This window comes from Amblyraja radiata, chromosome 8 (assembly GCF_010909765.2).
Source record: "Amblyraja radiata isolate CabotCenter1 chromosome 8, sAmbRad1.1.pri, whole genome shotgun sequence".
In the NCBI taxonomy this organism is placed as follows: domain Eukaryota; kingdom Metazoa; phylum Chordata; class Chondrichthyes; order Rajiformes; family Rajidae; genus Amblyraja; species Amblyraja radiata.
Window position 1 is genome coordinate 40,334,169 of NC_045963.1, and position 16,154 is coordinate 40,350,322.

General features: G+C 43.7%; 1 protein-coding gene across 1 annotated transcript in view; it reads right to left on the reverse strand.

The window, feature by feature from the left end:
• Positions 1–16,154, reverse strand: part of tulp4 (TUB like protein 4) — a 75,110-nt gene that overhangs the window by 17,370 nt on the left and 41,586 nt on the right. The window contains exons 9-11 of the mRNA XM_033025631.1: positions 12,688–12,832; positions 8,051–8,195; positions 7,520–7,613 (exon numbers count right to left, since the gene is read on the reverse strand). Coding sequence (XP_032881522.1) covers positions 7,520–7,613; positions 8,051–8,195; positions 12,688–12,832 — 384 coding nt within the window. The remainder of the gene's footprint in view (positions 1–7,519; positions 7,614–8,050; positions 8,196–12,687; positions 12,833–16,154) is intronic.

A 16,154-nucleotide genomic window follows, 5' to 3' on the forward strand; every position in this document is an offset into this window, starting at 1 on the left:
GCAATGTAGAATCGGTTTAAGTTGAAATCATGAACTGCAGGGGAATGAAGACACAGGTAGTAGTCTACAAGCCCCTAAAATAGGACTTGATAGTGCAGAGCATAAATGGATAAATGTCTGCGGCATGTTTGAAGGGAACCCCAATGGTCATGGGAAATTATAATAGTAAGATTAAACGAGAACTTACCAGTTTGAAGTTTGATCTGTATTTTATGAGGAGTTACGATGAGGGATTACGTGAAGAACCCGCTCAGCACGCATGCGCGGCATACTTCAAAGCAGCGGTGTGGAATCACAGATAGACACAGTTATTGAAGTAAACATAGTAAAGATAAGGAGACATCAGTTTATGAATTTGACCCATATTATTGAGGGTGGGAGCGGAGGGCACGTAATCCCTCATCGTAACTCATCATAAAATACAGATCAAACTTCAAACTGGTAAGTTCTCGTTTAATCTTACTATTTTACTTCGGAGTCACGTGAGTGATTCCGTGAAGATTTCAAAGCTCTGTGATTTCAAACCGTGTAACAGTTATTACTACATCACTGCCGAAGTCTTTGAGGGAAGAAGTGTGTTATCGTAACCAACCAATGAATCTGTTTGTAGAAAAACACAATGGTATTTTTTTACAATAACAACAAAGAAATTAAATTGCTCCCCTGGGCTTAAATTAATTATTTGCAGTCTGTAAAATCTTTCCTGCAAATAAAACAGGTTTTACCAATGGCTTATTATAAAATTTCTGAACGGTCTTTCCCCCCACCATCCTGCTGTAGCCAGGATGTGGTTTATAGGCACGTCCATTCTTTTAGCCGTCGACGTGGATGCTGCCCTGGTGGAATGAAATTTGTACATGTTATTTTTTATCCCAGCAGCTTTTAGCACCTGCTTGAGCCATCTCGAAATGGCTCGTCACCCGTCCATAAGGTTTTTTATGACTGACCCACAAGGCTTTTCATCTCCCTCGAATATTTTGGCTGTGTCAATGTAGGATAATAGGGTCATGGCACATAACCGTGTTTCTGGCTGGATTAGGTGTTCCTGGTCTGCTCTGTTTGATCATTCCCTGGATAACGACAGAGATCTGGTCTGGAGCTGTGAGCATGGTGTCCAGTCGCAATAGGTGTAGTGACTGGACCCTCTGTGCAGCTACAAGTGCCATCAACATGAGTGTTTTGAGCATAGATGGTTCCAGGTTGAGGGATCTGGCTGGTGGCCATCCCCTGAGGTCTGTCAGGACCACACTGACATCCCATATATGGGTGCACCTTGGTCTAGGGGGTTAGAGTTGTAAATACCCTTCATTAGTTTGACCACCAGCTGGTGGGACCCCATAGCCTGTTGTCCTGGAGCTGGCTTTAAATAGACAGGCAGGGCAATTCTAGCTGTGTTGATGGCTCTGTAGCCGAGTCCTTCATCGTGGTGAAGGTTCGCCAGGAATTCCAGTACATTGGTAACTGTAGCGGTTGAGTAGGTGGTCCCTGTATCCAAGCAGTGCTTCTCCCATTGTTTGATGCTGGACAAGTGCTGTTTTTTAGTGGATGTTCGGAGGGATGCTGACATGGTGTCGACGGTTTGTTATGATAATCCCAGTCCCAGAAGTGGTTTGTGCAGAATCTGCAACCCAGGAGTTTGATTTTTTCATGGCACGGGTGGCTGTGCCCGACACTGGGTGTTAACAACTCTGGGTCACTGGGGAATACCATCGGAGTTTCAACAACCATGTCATGGAGTATTGGGAACCATGGCTGTGTAGGCCAGTCGGGTACTATCAAAATACCTGAAGCAGAGTCCATTTGTACTGTGCGTAGTCCCCGACTGATGAGGCAGAAGGGAGGAAATGCATAGAAGAAGAATGTCCCCAATCCAGCGCGAATGCATCTACCGCTGCTGCCCCAGGGTCTGGTTCCCAAGCGACATACATAGGTACCTGGTGATTTAGCCTCGATGCAAATAAATCGATATCTGGCGTGCCATATTGCTTGATAACATTTGTGAAAAAAAATTTGGGGTTTTAAAATCCATTCGATGTTGTCATTAAATTTACGTGACCTGGTGTCTGCCACTGTATTTAGCTTACCTGGCAGGTAAGTTACTGATAGCCAAATAGGTCTTTGGACACACCATTGCCAAATTGTGTTGACCAACTTGTCGCATGATACCGATTTTATGCCGCCCATATGGTTAATGTAGGCCACCACCGTAGTATTATCTATTTATAACCGTACATGCAAGTGATGCATATTTATGCATATGCTTTTAAACCATAAAAGTCACCCAACATCTCCAGATAATTAATGCCCAGTGTAAGTGGTAACGATGATTCTGGGTTAGTCCATCTACTACTTGTGCTGGATATAGAGTTAGTTGCTCCCCAGCCTTGAGCACTGGCATCTGTTTGGATAACTGACGTAGGGTTAGTGATAATAGGCTGAAACTATGTCAAACGTTTTTTCTGATATTACTTCAGTGGGTAACTTCATGAAACGGTCATAATGACCTGTATGTCGTTTTTGGTACAAAGGTCCGAATTATGTAGCCGGAAATGCTGCTACCATTTTCCCAATTACTCTGTTACTTGTCGAGTAGTTGGTAGTTTGTTGACCATTAAATTGTTGCATGATTGTGCCAATTCAACTATGTTGTCTTTTGGCAATGTTACAGTCACGTAGACTGAATTAATTGTGAAGCCCAAGTAGTCCATGATAGCTTCAACTTAGATTTATCTGGATGTAAGACAACCCCAGGGTTTCGAATAACTGTTTGGTAGCTGAACAGCTAACATAGTCAAATTCATGGTCTTGCCTACCATTTAGGATATCATCAAGATATGCCATGACAATATGTTTTTGTCTTCTGAATATTGTCAGAGCTGGTTTTAGTGTCTTGGTGACACTCTTGGGCTGATGTGAACCCATTGGGTAACGCTTTAAACTGCTATAGCTGCCCCATCCAGGTAAATTTCAGGTATCTGCGATGATCCTTGTGAATGGTACTAAATAGTAAACATCTTTAAGATGAATGCTTGCCATGAAGTATCCTTTGGAATTTAGTTGTTTGGCAGTATCAACCGGTTCCATTTTGAAATGTATGTACTTAACAAACATATTTAGTGAAGTTAAGTCAATGATGATGCGACATCCACCATCTTTTTTGGGTTTAGTGAATATATTTGATACGAATTGCAAGGGTTCAGGTTTTCCCATGGTACCCTTTGTAATTATTCTCACCAGTTCAGCTTGTCCCTCTTGTTTCTTTAACGGAGAGGGGGAAAAATACCCTCTGGGGTGAATGTTGACCTGGTGGCAATTTTTCTAGTATGAATTGTATTTGTATTCACTAATGCCATTGAGAATATACTGATCACCCGTGATAGACTCCCATGTGTTAGTATTACTCTATATACTGGTAGGAACCAGACCCACCTACCTCCATGGTTATGGGTATTCTTCTGTTTCCTGCCGGTCCAACGAGTGTTGCACGTCGTCTGACGTGGCGGTGACGTTGGGGGGTGGCACATTTTCCATGGGGTCCGCTCTGGACCCTGGTCTAAAGAAGACTTTCGGTGATAGAATGCGGACCCCGAGCTTTCATCAGTCCGATATGGTAGACGTTGACTGATGGACGCGATGGGGTGCTGCTGCGTAGGAATTACTGTTTTTGGTTACTCGTCCCGGCCCTGCCCTCATGAGCCGAAAGTTTTGTAAAACCTCTTGCATGTCCTTCATATGCTTTGTGAGGTTTTTGCCAAAGAGCAGTGGGTCTGGCTCAGTGGCTGGGGTATGTACAAACCCGCAATGTAGGATTTTATGGCAGGTCTTATGACTTGTTTACGAAGGTTGTGGTCATCTCCGTATTTGTCCATGGAACGAGGAAAAAACGATGTGATGGCTGTCGTCAGGCTTTTAACGGCCTCCTGCACGTGGGGTTTCCACGTAGCTGTCCACCACACCTAGCAGCTCTTCCTGTTCCTGCACCCCTTGCATACTCCCGAGATCTTCAGCCATTGCCCCTGTTCTTGACCAGCCCACTCCTGGTCACCAAAGCTATCCTCTGGAAAGGAGGAAGCAATGGACAGTGCACAAGGCACTGTGGAGGGAGTGCCTGACCCCCCTCTGCGAGAGCGCCCCTCCTGGGGTGCACCTCACTGGAGCTCCTGCTCCAAGAGCCGCTCCATGCGGCTCAGGCGGCTGTCTCTCCCCCGCCTGGGTGGAGAGACGTCCCCGTCCGATAAGTCGGAGCCACCGGCCGGACGCCTTCGTGGCGGTACTTCCAGCCCGCTGCTTAGGCGCTAGCGGGGCTGGGCTCGGCACGGTGTCGGGATAGCGGAGCGCCGGGTAAGTGATCCTACCGCCTTGATGCTGCCCCCCCCCAGATGGAACGCTCCTCCGTGGAGTCGAGCGGGTGACAGGTCTGTTCTGTTGCTGCCCCACCCCCCCAGATGGACGCTCCTCCGTGGAGTCGAGCGGGGGACAGGTTTGATGCAGAGCCTTTCTTCTCTGCCGGACAGCAGAAGGCTCCCTGTGAAAGAAAAACCCGACGTCAGCTTACCTGACGGTCCGTTCTTTCACCTCCATAGCGGGAGCGCCTGACTCCCGCTGTGCCACTGTTGCTCTGCTGGACGTAATGCCGCGCATGCGTGCTGAACGGGTTCTTCACGGAATCACTCACGTGACTCCGAAGTAAAATCTACATATTGAGTGGACAAATCACCCTGGCAAAGGATTTTGTAGAAGAATTTGGGGGAAGAATCAGGGATTTCTTCATAGAACAGTTTGTTATGCCTACCATGGAACTGGTCATTTTCGATTTGCTCATGAGTAATGAGGAAATATTAATAGGAGAGCTTGTGGTTAAAGAACGCCAAGAAGGTGTTGACCACAAATAAGATCATTTATTTGGAGTTAAAAGATTGTAGTTTGAGGGAGAACATCACAGGACCAAAATCACTGTCCTCAACTTAAAGGTAATTCAATGTGGGGGTTTAGTTTGGTTTAGCGATAAAGCATGGCAATAAGCCTTTCAGCCACCGAACGCACACTGACTATTAATCAATTGTTTATACTAGTTCTATGTTATTCCACTTTCTCATCTATTCTGCACATTAAGGGTAATTTTAGAGGCCAATTAGCCTACAACGGACACAACTTTGGGATGTGGGAGAAAACCGGAAAAGCTGGAGGGAGAACATACAAACTCCACACAGCCAGCACCCAACATCAGGATCTAATTTGGGTTTCATGCGCTGTGAGGCAGCAGCTCTACTCACTGCACCATTGCGCAGTGTCCAAGATGGTCTGGAAAAATTAGCCCCCCCGACATGTCAATAGATGAACAGTGGCAGATGCTCAAATAGCTGGTTAATAACGCAGCATGAATGTATCCAATTGAGGGCTTACATGAGACAGAGGCACAATCTGTGGTTAACAAAGGAGGTAAAGGATAGTGTTAATTGAAAAGTAGGGCAAACACAGTTGCTAGGACCGGTGGTAGGTCAAAGAACTTGGAAGATTTTCAGATCCAGCAGCAGAAAATTAAAAAAGCTTGAACGGACTTGAAACGGACTTGTGTTCAAATCCTCTTGGAGTGATCTGGTATTCTCTGTCTCTGAAAGAATATGGTGGCTAGTTCATTAGTCATGTTTAAGGTGTATAGAAATATCTGAAAGATCGAGAAATTGAGGATTATGTGCATCTGGTACAGGAGAACAATTGAGCACACATCAACACAAGATCGTATAGAATGACAGGGCAAGCTCAAGGATCTGAGTGGCCTCCACCTGCTCCTCCAGTTCTTGTTATAACTATGGTTCATTTGTTTGGCCACATGAACACGTGAAACAGATACATTGTTGGCACCTGATATGGGATAACGGTTGTCCAAATGCTCCTGATTATTTGACATCAAGAATGTTGTTAACTAAGGAACACAGATCTGTAGTGTCAGCTAAAAATGCCAGGCGTAGTACAGTATTCCTCTGTGTGCAATATCCAGATTGGAAACTGATGTGTATGGAATTCCAGTGAGTAAAGGGCGATGGTGACAAAATTATAGATATCGTCAGTGAGGCATGAAAGGGCAAATGGTGTATTGTAATTGTACATGGAAGCTGATGGAAACATTGGGATCCATGGCAATCACATTAGCAGCAGGTGAATGCAACCTGATGGCCTTGGGCTCAGACAAGATGATCTGGAATCTGAGATTCAGACACTGCAATGCATCAGGAAGGGGGAGGTTACCTGGACACCTTTGTTCCAGAAGGCAGTCACATCCCTGAGATTAAGTAGAATTGGTCAGTCAAGGACAGGAGGTTATGACTACAAGTGAGGCTGGTATGGGGATCCAGAAAGTGGTGTTGCAGGAGCTTCAGCCCTTACACGTGCCCGAAGGGTGTGAGGTTGTTGCAGCCGGTTGGATGAGAGCAGAGGTGGATGAGCATACTGACCACAGCACTGTGGTAAAGGGGCCATTCAAGCAGGCGGAGTGAAAAGGAATTAGCGGGAATCAGGGACTGCATAGCTAGGAGGGTAAATACTGTTCTCTCGCTTGCCCAAAATGCCAGGAATAATATGGAGAACCAGTTTACATTTTTGATAATGCCATTTTTTAGGATCTGAGCTTGCTGGATCATTGCTGACTGGTGCTTTGTTTGTGGTTGAATGCTTTGAGCTGCCAAAGGCGGGTCACCGAGTGCGGGACACCCACATGAGAGGTGCGCCAACTTGATTTCATCCTTGATGCATCTGTCTCCATGATGGTCTTGTAGCTATGACGTGCATGTCTGGTACTAATTGCTGACTAACGGTAACCCGCAGGATGGTGAATATGAAGAGCAGGTTTAGAATGGAAATATTCATGGCGTCGTCTCCTCCTGTTATCACGCAGCACCGTTCAAGACGTCATGGTAAGACTGACGAGCTTGGACCTGATTTGTTGGTTGGTCACGAGGTAATTTCACTGTCCGTTTTATGTTTTTTGCTGTCTAGCCTGCACGTAGTCCTCTGCAGCAGCTGGCATCTCATTCCAGCATGTCGTAATGCACTCATCATTGAACAAGTATTGATTTCCTGGCTTTACTGCAAGGAAGGCTACAGATTATAATGGTGCATATTTCTGTTGCTGATGATGATGATCCGTAGCACCTCATATATGTGCAGATTTGAGCTCCCAGATCTGTTGATTCTACTCAATGTAACAGAATTGTAGTGTTGTCTTGTGGAGAGCGACAGTCCTTAGTGTGAAGACAGGATAATGTCTCCACACAGACCATTCTGTGGTCAATTCTACCAATGCTGTCGAGGACAGTGTCACATGTAGATTGGTGAGGATGAGGTCAAGATGGTTCACCTCTATCCCTGGTTTACTCGCTGCTTGCCTCAAACACAGTCTGGTGGCTACGTCCTTCAACACCTTAAATGCCGGGTACTTCAGGTTTCCAGTATCAGAGCTAACTTGCAATGTTAATAAACATGAACTAGTTCCAACACAGAGTATTAACATCTGAATTCCTACCTGCACCAAGATTACTTGGTAAAAATGAAGCCAATCCTACAATCTTGAACTTTGTCCCCCAAATATTAGATGTGACCTGAGCAAGATAGTTGTGCTGAAACAAACAATTGAATATGTTTTTTTTTTTAAATATCAGTATTACTGGCTTACATTATCATCCAAATTTATTGATATGGCAAGCAGATTCCTTAATATATATTAATTTGAGCTTTACAGCAGGTTATGCTGTTGGGACAAGGTAGGACTATGTAATTAACATCTTAACTAATCTAAAAGCAGTGATTAATCTTCATTCTAGATAATGGATAATTTTCATTCCCTAAAGTCATCCACAATATTAAGGTGTATTCCAAAAAATACAATACATTAGAAGATTGGCAACATTGTTCAAATTTTCCATTCCTTCTTGGTTCTTGTGCACAGAACACGAGTATCGACTAAAAATGTAACTGTTAAGTTAATCTGCACTACTCATTTCACTTTAATATCAAACAAGGCTTCTAGTAAAGAATCAAATGTATAACTTCATACCTGCATGATATCTTCTAAAGGAAATTCTTTACGAGTTAAGCTTGGGGAACCAATAGAAGGTTTCCTAATTGGTAATCGCGGAGACTTTGATATCTCCTGGCTAGCCCGAGAAAGTTTAGGTGACTTTCTAGCATCAAGATTAATTCTGATGAAAAATGCACATGGATTAGTATGAAATTATAATATCCTTCGTCTGCTGGAGCTCATTTTTGCAGACCGATTGCTGCGTCGGCTATAATTACTTGATTTAGAATCAAATAACACCTATGACAGAATGATAAAAAGAATATTTGTTTTTTATTTATATGTAGTATAAGAAACTGAAACAATCATTTGGTATATTTTTACCGTAGATGGTCATTTGGTCTATCAAGTTCATGCCAGTCAAAAAGGAACGACTCAGCCTAATGCTGCCCCAGTCCATAAGCTTGCAGGTCACTCCCATCCAGTCACATCCCAATGCTGTTTAAAATGTAACAAGAGTTCTGCCTGTACCGAACTTTCAGCAGCGAGTTCCAGACCCCCTGAAAAATGTTTGCCTCACGTCTCTAATCTCAACCACACAATTTGATATCTCGGTTAAGTCTCCTCTCAGCTGTTTTAGAAGTAAAACAACCTATCCATTCTTTCCTGATAGTGTACCCCCTGCATTTCTGAAGGGTTGATTCCAAGAAAAGTACCCATGCTGCCATTTTCCATGATGCAAACCATCTTTCTTGTTGAATCACATACTATGCATGGAGCAAGGACATTCTTGCCATTGAGGGAGTGCAGCGTGGGTTTACAAAGTTAATTCCCCGGGATGGCGGGACTGTCATATGCTGAGAGAATGGAGCAGCTGGGCTTGTACACTCTGGAGTTTAGAAGGATGAGAGGGTTCTCATTGAAACATATAAGATTGTTAAGGGTTTGGACACGCTAGAGGCAGGAAACATGTTCCCGATGTTGGGGGAGTCCAGAACCAGGGGCCACAGTTTAAGAATAAGGAGTAAGCCATTTAGAACGGAGACGAGGAAACACTTTTTCTCACAGAGAGTGGCGAGTCTGTGGAATTCTCTGCCTCAGAGGGCGATGAAGGCAGGTTCTCTGGATGCTTTCAAGAGAGCGCTAGATAGGGCTCTTAAATATAGCGGAGTCAGGGGATATGGGGAGAAAGCAGGAACGGGGTACTGATTGGGGATGAACAGCCATGATCACATTGAATGGCGGTGCTGGCTCGAAGGGCTGAATGGCCTACTCCTGCACCTATTGAGATGCATCCTAAGGGAATTTCAACAGTAATACCATTGTAGGTAATGCAGTCTATAGGCAAGGGAATCCTGAGTGTACAATGTACAAGGGAGTACAGAGAAGGTTCACCAGACTGATTCCTGGGATGGCAGGACTTTCATATGAAGAAAGACTGGATAGACTCGGCTTGTAATCGCTAGAATTTAGAAGATTGAGGGGGGATCTTATAGAAACGTACAAAATTCTTAAGGGATTGGACAGGCTAGATGCAGGAAGATTATTCCCGATGTTGGGGAAGTCCAGAACAAGGGGTCACAGTTTAAGGATAAGAGGGAAGTCTTTTAGGACCGAGATGAGAAAATCATTTTTTACACAGAGAGTGGTGAATCTGTGGAATTCTCTGCCACAGAAGGTAGTTGAGGTCAGTTCATTGGCTAGATTTAAGAGGGAGTTAGATGTGGCCCTTGTGGCTAAAGGGATCAGGGGATATGGAGAGAAGGCAGGTATGGGATATTGATTTGGATGATCAGCCATGATCATATTGAATGGCGGTGCAGGCTCGAAGGGCTGAATGGCCTATTCCTGCACCTATTTTCTATGTTTCTATGTTTCTATGTGTATTAAAGACAATGAGAAAGTGTAGTTGTTTTAATTGGAAATGGATGTTATATTGCTTGAGGTAGCATTGGTACACGCTTCAATAGAAGAGATTGTCTTGTCAGTTTCCAAAGTAAATCTCATCTTATTGACCTCTCGCTATGAACTGGCAGCCGGCAATCATTGTCAAGAATCAAGGTCGTTTTATTATCCTTGGTAAAAGTTCAATTCTCTGAATACATTGTGTTTTTTTTGTCACAAATTCTAGTTTTTTATTTAAATCAAATGTTGTTGTAAAGATTTGTAAATGCCATAAGGGTGAATTTCTGTTACCTGAACTACCATAACACAGGGGTACAATGCAGCTACAATTTTCAAGTTCTAGCAATATCTCTGGCATAAATCGCCACCTCGCTCTTGATCAATTCCATCTTTCCTGTAATATGGACTGTATGGATGGCCAACTTGTGGACTAACTGGTTTTAGTATAGCACGCAACAAAAAGCTTTTCACTGTACCTCGGCACACGCGACAATAATAAACTAAACTCTTCTAGCAGAGCCTCTGTGCTCTTAAACCATTTTCCCTTGGCTAATAAAGGAAAGCATCCCGGAGGCCTTTTTTTAATCAAATCATTGACCCATCCTGCTACTTTTAAAAACATTTGTGTTTAAGAAGGAACTGCAGATGCTGGAAAATCAAAGGTATACAAAAGTGCTGACGAAACTTTAAAAAACATACTAGACTCCAAGCTCCCTTTGTTCCTCCTCACCATTTGATAAATTTCTATTTATTGTCTACACCCTTCCATCAAAACTTGTTTCTAAGCACCAACATCATTGCTGTAGGCGGCCATTGGCCAAGGTTAATCCAGATCTGCTATTTATCTTTAAAAAAATAAAGAATGATCAGCTTCATATTCTCACTAACAATAAGCCTACCTATAAATTACCCATCTCTGCCCATCCATCATTCACCTTTTACCGTCATCAACTCCAATGCTCTGGATGCATCAGGCATCTTCCAGCCAGAGTTCATTCAACTCATCATGTGACATAAAACCTAATTCATCTATCACCCCTATACACACTAGCTCCTGGTTTGGCAATGTCTTCATTTAAAATAAACTCACCCTTTCTACTCTTACACCACCCTACCCCCCTCACCTCACTGTTCATTGAAATCCTCGCAAACATCTGTTTTACCAATCCTATGTTCCATTGGGGTGGCACTTCTCTCCTTGCTCATATTCCCAAAACCTTTTACCCCTCTCTTCTCCCCTATTGCTCTCTCAAATACTTTTATCGACCAAGCTTTTTCATACCTGCCCACTATTTATTACATAACTTGGTGTCAACTTTTATTTATTTCTCGAAACATCTTGGGACATTACACCAAATGAAACCTAATCGATAATGTTTTATTATTAATGATTAATATTTTATGTGTCATTCCTAACTGTCACTGTATGTCATGTTGTCACTTGCAGGCGATGCACCAAGGCAAATTCCTTGTATGTAGGTATGTTGCAAAGCGTACCTGAAGCGTCGCTGAAAATCTGTCCCAGCCAGTGTGCGCGATTTTGGCGCCGTTTAGAGGGGGGCGGGTTTAAAACGCGATTTTCTCTAGGCTGTTCAAATCGAGGATGTTCAGCCTAGTTAATTATTAACGAAAATTCGCTGGCAGATTCCGTCGCTTGAGCTATTATTAGTTTTAAGAGCTTTATCTAATTGCTATAGTAGTTTAAAAATTAACCTCTAAACCCCCGACGGCCGGCAACGGCCGGATCTCATACAGGGGACAAAAGGAGGTAGGCTGTTTCTTTTTACATTAAAAAGGGCTTCTTAAGATCCCTTTATACAAAGTTTAATGTTGCGAGTAGCTACTTTTGGGCCCATTATATCCCGCAGTATTTTTCTGGGCATTTGAGGGCACAAATCTACCGCAATGTGAACGTTCTAAACCAGCGCGTTCACAGGATCCCACTAGAAAGCTGATTTAAATGGACTTTAATTTACAGCAATTAAACACTAAATCCCTTCAATTTGGCCTATAAATTAATGTAAATGAGATTTAAAAATCATGTTTTATTGTGAATTATTTGTGAATATTATTTGGACACTTACGCTATTTAAAAATGTTAATCATTTATTAAGAAATGGATAGATGTTTAGATCTAGTAATTGAAGTTTGAAATTAGCTACAATTGGGTAACTAACTAATTATATGCTTTAATTTCAGGTCATCCAAGTAAGATTATTTTATATTTGTTTCAGAATGGTTCAATCTATGATAACTGAAAATTTCATTCAGTTCTCTTATTTTTTAAGAAAGTTATGGGCTTTTGACTGTCCACGATCACAGCTTTTTTGTTATGTCCATAGAAAATCAATAGGGAACAAGATGCTAATTTCCGAGTATGAAAATGGCCATAACTTTTTAAATACTTGAGATATGAAAGTGAATTAGGTGTCAAATTAAACTTCTTTTTATGCTTTATCTGATGGGATAAATTGCAGTCTTGATTTTTTAAATCTCAAAATTTTGTAACATTGCTATTGTATGTGAATAATTGGCCAATAAACTTATTCATTCAAACTTATTCATTCATTCAAATTAAAAGCACTCCAAAATTTACTTGGACAGAAGACTTTGGAAAAATGCTGCACATTTTAAATTCAAAGCAGTTCAATTCATTTAGTGAAAAGCATCAACGAAGCAAAGACATGCAGCAAAAAACTTCTCTGGAAACATTTAATATAACAAAAGTACTCAAATCAAACATGCGAGATCTCAGCTAGGTGGCATACCTGGGTAATTTGGGGGATTTGCTTGCACGAGATATCTTTGGAGATTTCTTCCCAACCCAGTCATCACTTAGTTCTATATCACTGGAGTCAGAACAATTACAGCTGTCAATCATGTTTGAAATCAAGTTGTTGCCAAAGGTTTCATCTGGTGAAATCAAGAGAAAGGATAATTAAAAGCTGGCTGCAAAAATCACACATTACACTTCTGTATATAGGTGAAAGGTATGCAAGAAATAATATTTCTTGTTGCATGAATTTAAAATAATACATATAATCTGAGAAAATGGCAAAAGCATTTGTGAATTTGATTTATACATATACATGCCTAGTTTCAGGAAACTATGCTAAAAACTATTTTTTCTGGTTGAAGCCTACAGAAGGAACAGAAACTGTCTTGCAGTCTGGTGTGGCCTACTATCTTAGCAAGGGGTCAAAATATTAAGTATCCAAATGGTAACCCTGGGGACCATTTCAAGCTTGGTTATTCCTATGATGGACTTGAAGCATTTTTGCAACATTAACAACATTATTACAGCTAACTGTTTTAAACCACATAGACAACTCAAGTCCAGCTAAAATAAGGACTACCCACTGATGTCACCAAATGTAGTTTCTTCCAGGAGTAAACTGAAATACACCCAGATTCAGGCCAGAATTCAGGTTTGTCATCATGCCCTACTAGTGTAATTGGAGCAATATTTTGTCATTGATGACTGGGTGCAAAGCAACATAATGTCAGAGAACAAATAGAGAGAGAAAATATCAGGACTGCGATTTCTTTAATAAATTACACCAATTCCATTTAAGCACAAGGATTTATAGCCCAATTTTCTCCCTGCAATCTGAGCAGATTCCTACTGATTCCTTTTTGTACCCAAAGAGCTACAGAAGAAATTGACCCTCCCATAAATGGAAAGCTAATTTTAGAATACTGAAAGGAATGGTAAAAAAACAAGTCAGATATTATGACATTTTACATTATCCTGCAAGCCGACAAAAGAAAATATGGAAGAGTATATTTGGTGCATTGAAATAGCAATTCCAAGTAATCCTACCACAAATCTGGATAAGATACAGAATAAGTCATATTTTGACAGTAAATTATTTGGTGGCCATAATCCCAGAGATTTATTGATGGTTGGCATCTATTTCAGTTGTTCATAGTTATTTAATCTCAGTCAGCATCACCATCTGCTGGTCAAAAGTTGTACAGGTGCACAACCTTTTATCCGAAGATCCAAATAACGAAAACCTCCAAATAGCGGCCATTTTTTCGGTCCTTGAAGAAAGGTCCTTGAAAACGTTCACCGAGGGCGGCCCGCAGAGGTGACAGCGGAACCTCCGGTCGGTCCTCGAAGAAAGGGGAACTAAATCCCCATTCATAAAAGAGAAGGTGAGGGTATATTGCGCGGGAGGGTTAATAATTGACAATATGCTGCTGCCTGCCCGCTGAGTTAAAAAGTTCCCACGGTAGACTCACGATACACAGTGTTTCGTGAGTCTTGCGTGGGAACTTTTTAACTCAGCGGGGCAGGCAGCAGCAGATTGTCGCTCCCTTCAGTTTCACCCCACCTACACCCCTCTGCTTCCCGGCCATGTGTGTGACCCCTTCCCTCCCCTCTGCACCGGCGCGGGGGCTTTGCACTGTCTTCAAGTCGGCGATTGCAGCAAGACCGTGCCAGTCACCGGAGACGTCAGGACCAACGGGACACCGACCCCCAGGCCCACTGCAAGCACGGAGATCCCAGAGACCCACAGCCAGCAGCAGCCCAGCCCCGTTCCAACTCCAGAGGAAAACTGCAAACTGGCCGGAGACGTCAGGACCACCAGAAGCCGTTCCCCGAGCTGCGCCCCCTCATCGGGACACCGACCCCCAGGCCCACTGCAAGCACGGAGATCCCAGAGACCCACAGCCAACAGCAGCCCAGCCCAGCCCCGCTCCAACTACAGAGGAACCTGGGTTGCGGATGACGGGGCGCAGCTCGGGGCGTCGTAGGGGCCCATCGGGGAGCGGGTTCCTGTTGGTCTTGACGTCTCCGGCCACCTGCCATCCTCCGGGAACTGTACCGCCCTTGCAGGAGAGTGGGGTTGTTTGCTGTTGCAGAGGGAGGGGGCAAGGGCGGTACAGTTTCCAGTCTCAGCTCCAGTCCAGGGGGTGGCCGGAGACGTCAGGACCAACGGGACACCGACCCCCAGGCCCACTGCAAGCACGGAGATCCCAGAGACCCACAGCCAGCAGCAACTCCAGCCCAGCCCCGCTCCAACTCCAGAGGAACACGTAGGGGCAGAAGCTGATGGTGTGCAAGGTACGTCTTGTTCTTGGGGTGGCGGATGAGGGGGCGCAGCTCGGGCTGTGGGCAAACTGCCACTTGTCGCCGTAGCGGCCCATCGGGGAGCGTATTCCTCTGGAGGGGGAGGGGGGTATTGTGCTGTTTGATCGCCCCCTGCTATCCCAGGGACAGGGAGACACAGCGGCTTTTTAGACTGGTGGGCAATCACTTCCAAAGTTCTGCCCACACAGTCAGTACACCTCTCCTACACTGCATTTCATACAAACATTTATTCTGCAAGAAAAAACTACATTGAAGACTCAAACTCGCGACCGAGTTTACTGCCGGGATCAAGGCGCAAACTCGCGACCTTGCGGATATGAGCCGAGCACTCTACCACTGAGCCAGCCATTAAAATCTACGCTTAAAAAAAATCCATTCCGAAGACCGACAAATTCTGAATTACGAAAAGTGTCTGGTCCCAAGGCTTTCGGATAAAAGGTTGTGCACCTGTATAACTCAAACCAACAGACCAATAATACGAGGAACAATGCAACCAACTAATCAGTTCTTTCTAGATTAATTATTTTAGGAAGTTAATACTTTGCCTTGGGTTTCTACTAAATTCTAACCATCTGTAGAAAGGCAAATAATGGCAACCATGATTGAAAATTAAACCATAAAAGTATTATGAAAGGGCCTTTTGCCTGCCAAGTAAAATAACAAAGGCTTGTAACATTACACAACTCTTGCTTTCAATAGTCAGAAAATAAAAGAAAAACAAATTCTCAGCACAATCACTTAAGTGACTTGAGATTCAACTTCTTCCTGGGAAATGAATAGCTGGGGAAATTGAGGATCCTGGTGAGTTGTGCGGCAGGAGGATTCCGGTGAGCTATGGCACACAACAGGCTGAACCCGTGGCCAGACGCAGAATGACCAGGCAGGCTGTGGCCTGTAGAGGGGAAGCTGCTGACCCTGGTCCCTGCTCATCCCCCGAAGACCGGAGTACCAAAGAGGAGTAAGCCAGAGACAACAGCCGCGAGGAGCAAGGCCCATAGGAAAGTGATCCGGGGTCTTGCCTTCTGTGCCCTCAAGGTCAACTGCGGGAAGCGCCCACTGGGCACATAACTGGCCCAGCGAAAAGTGGAAGATCAGCACCCTGAACAAATCAGGGGGTTGCCTGGATCGGGCACC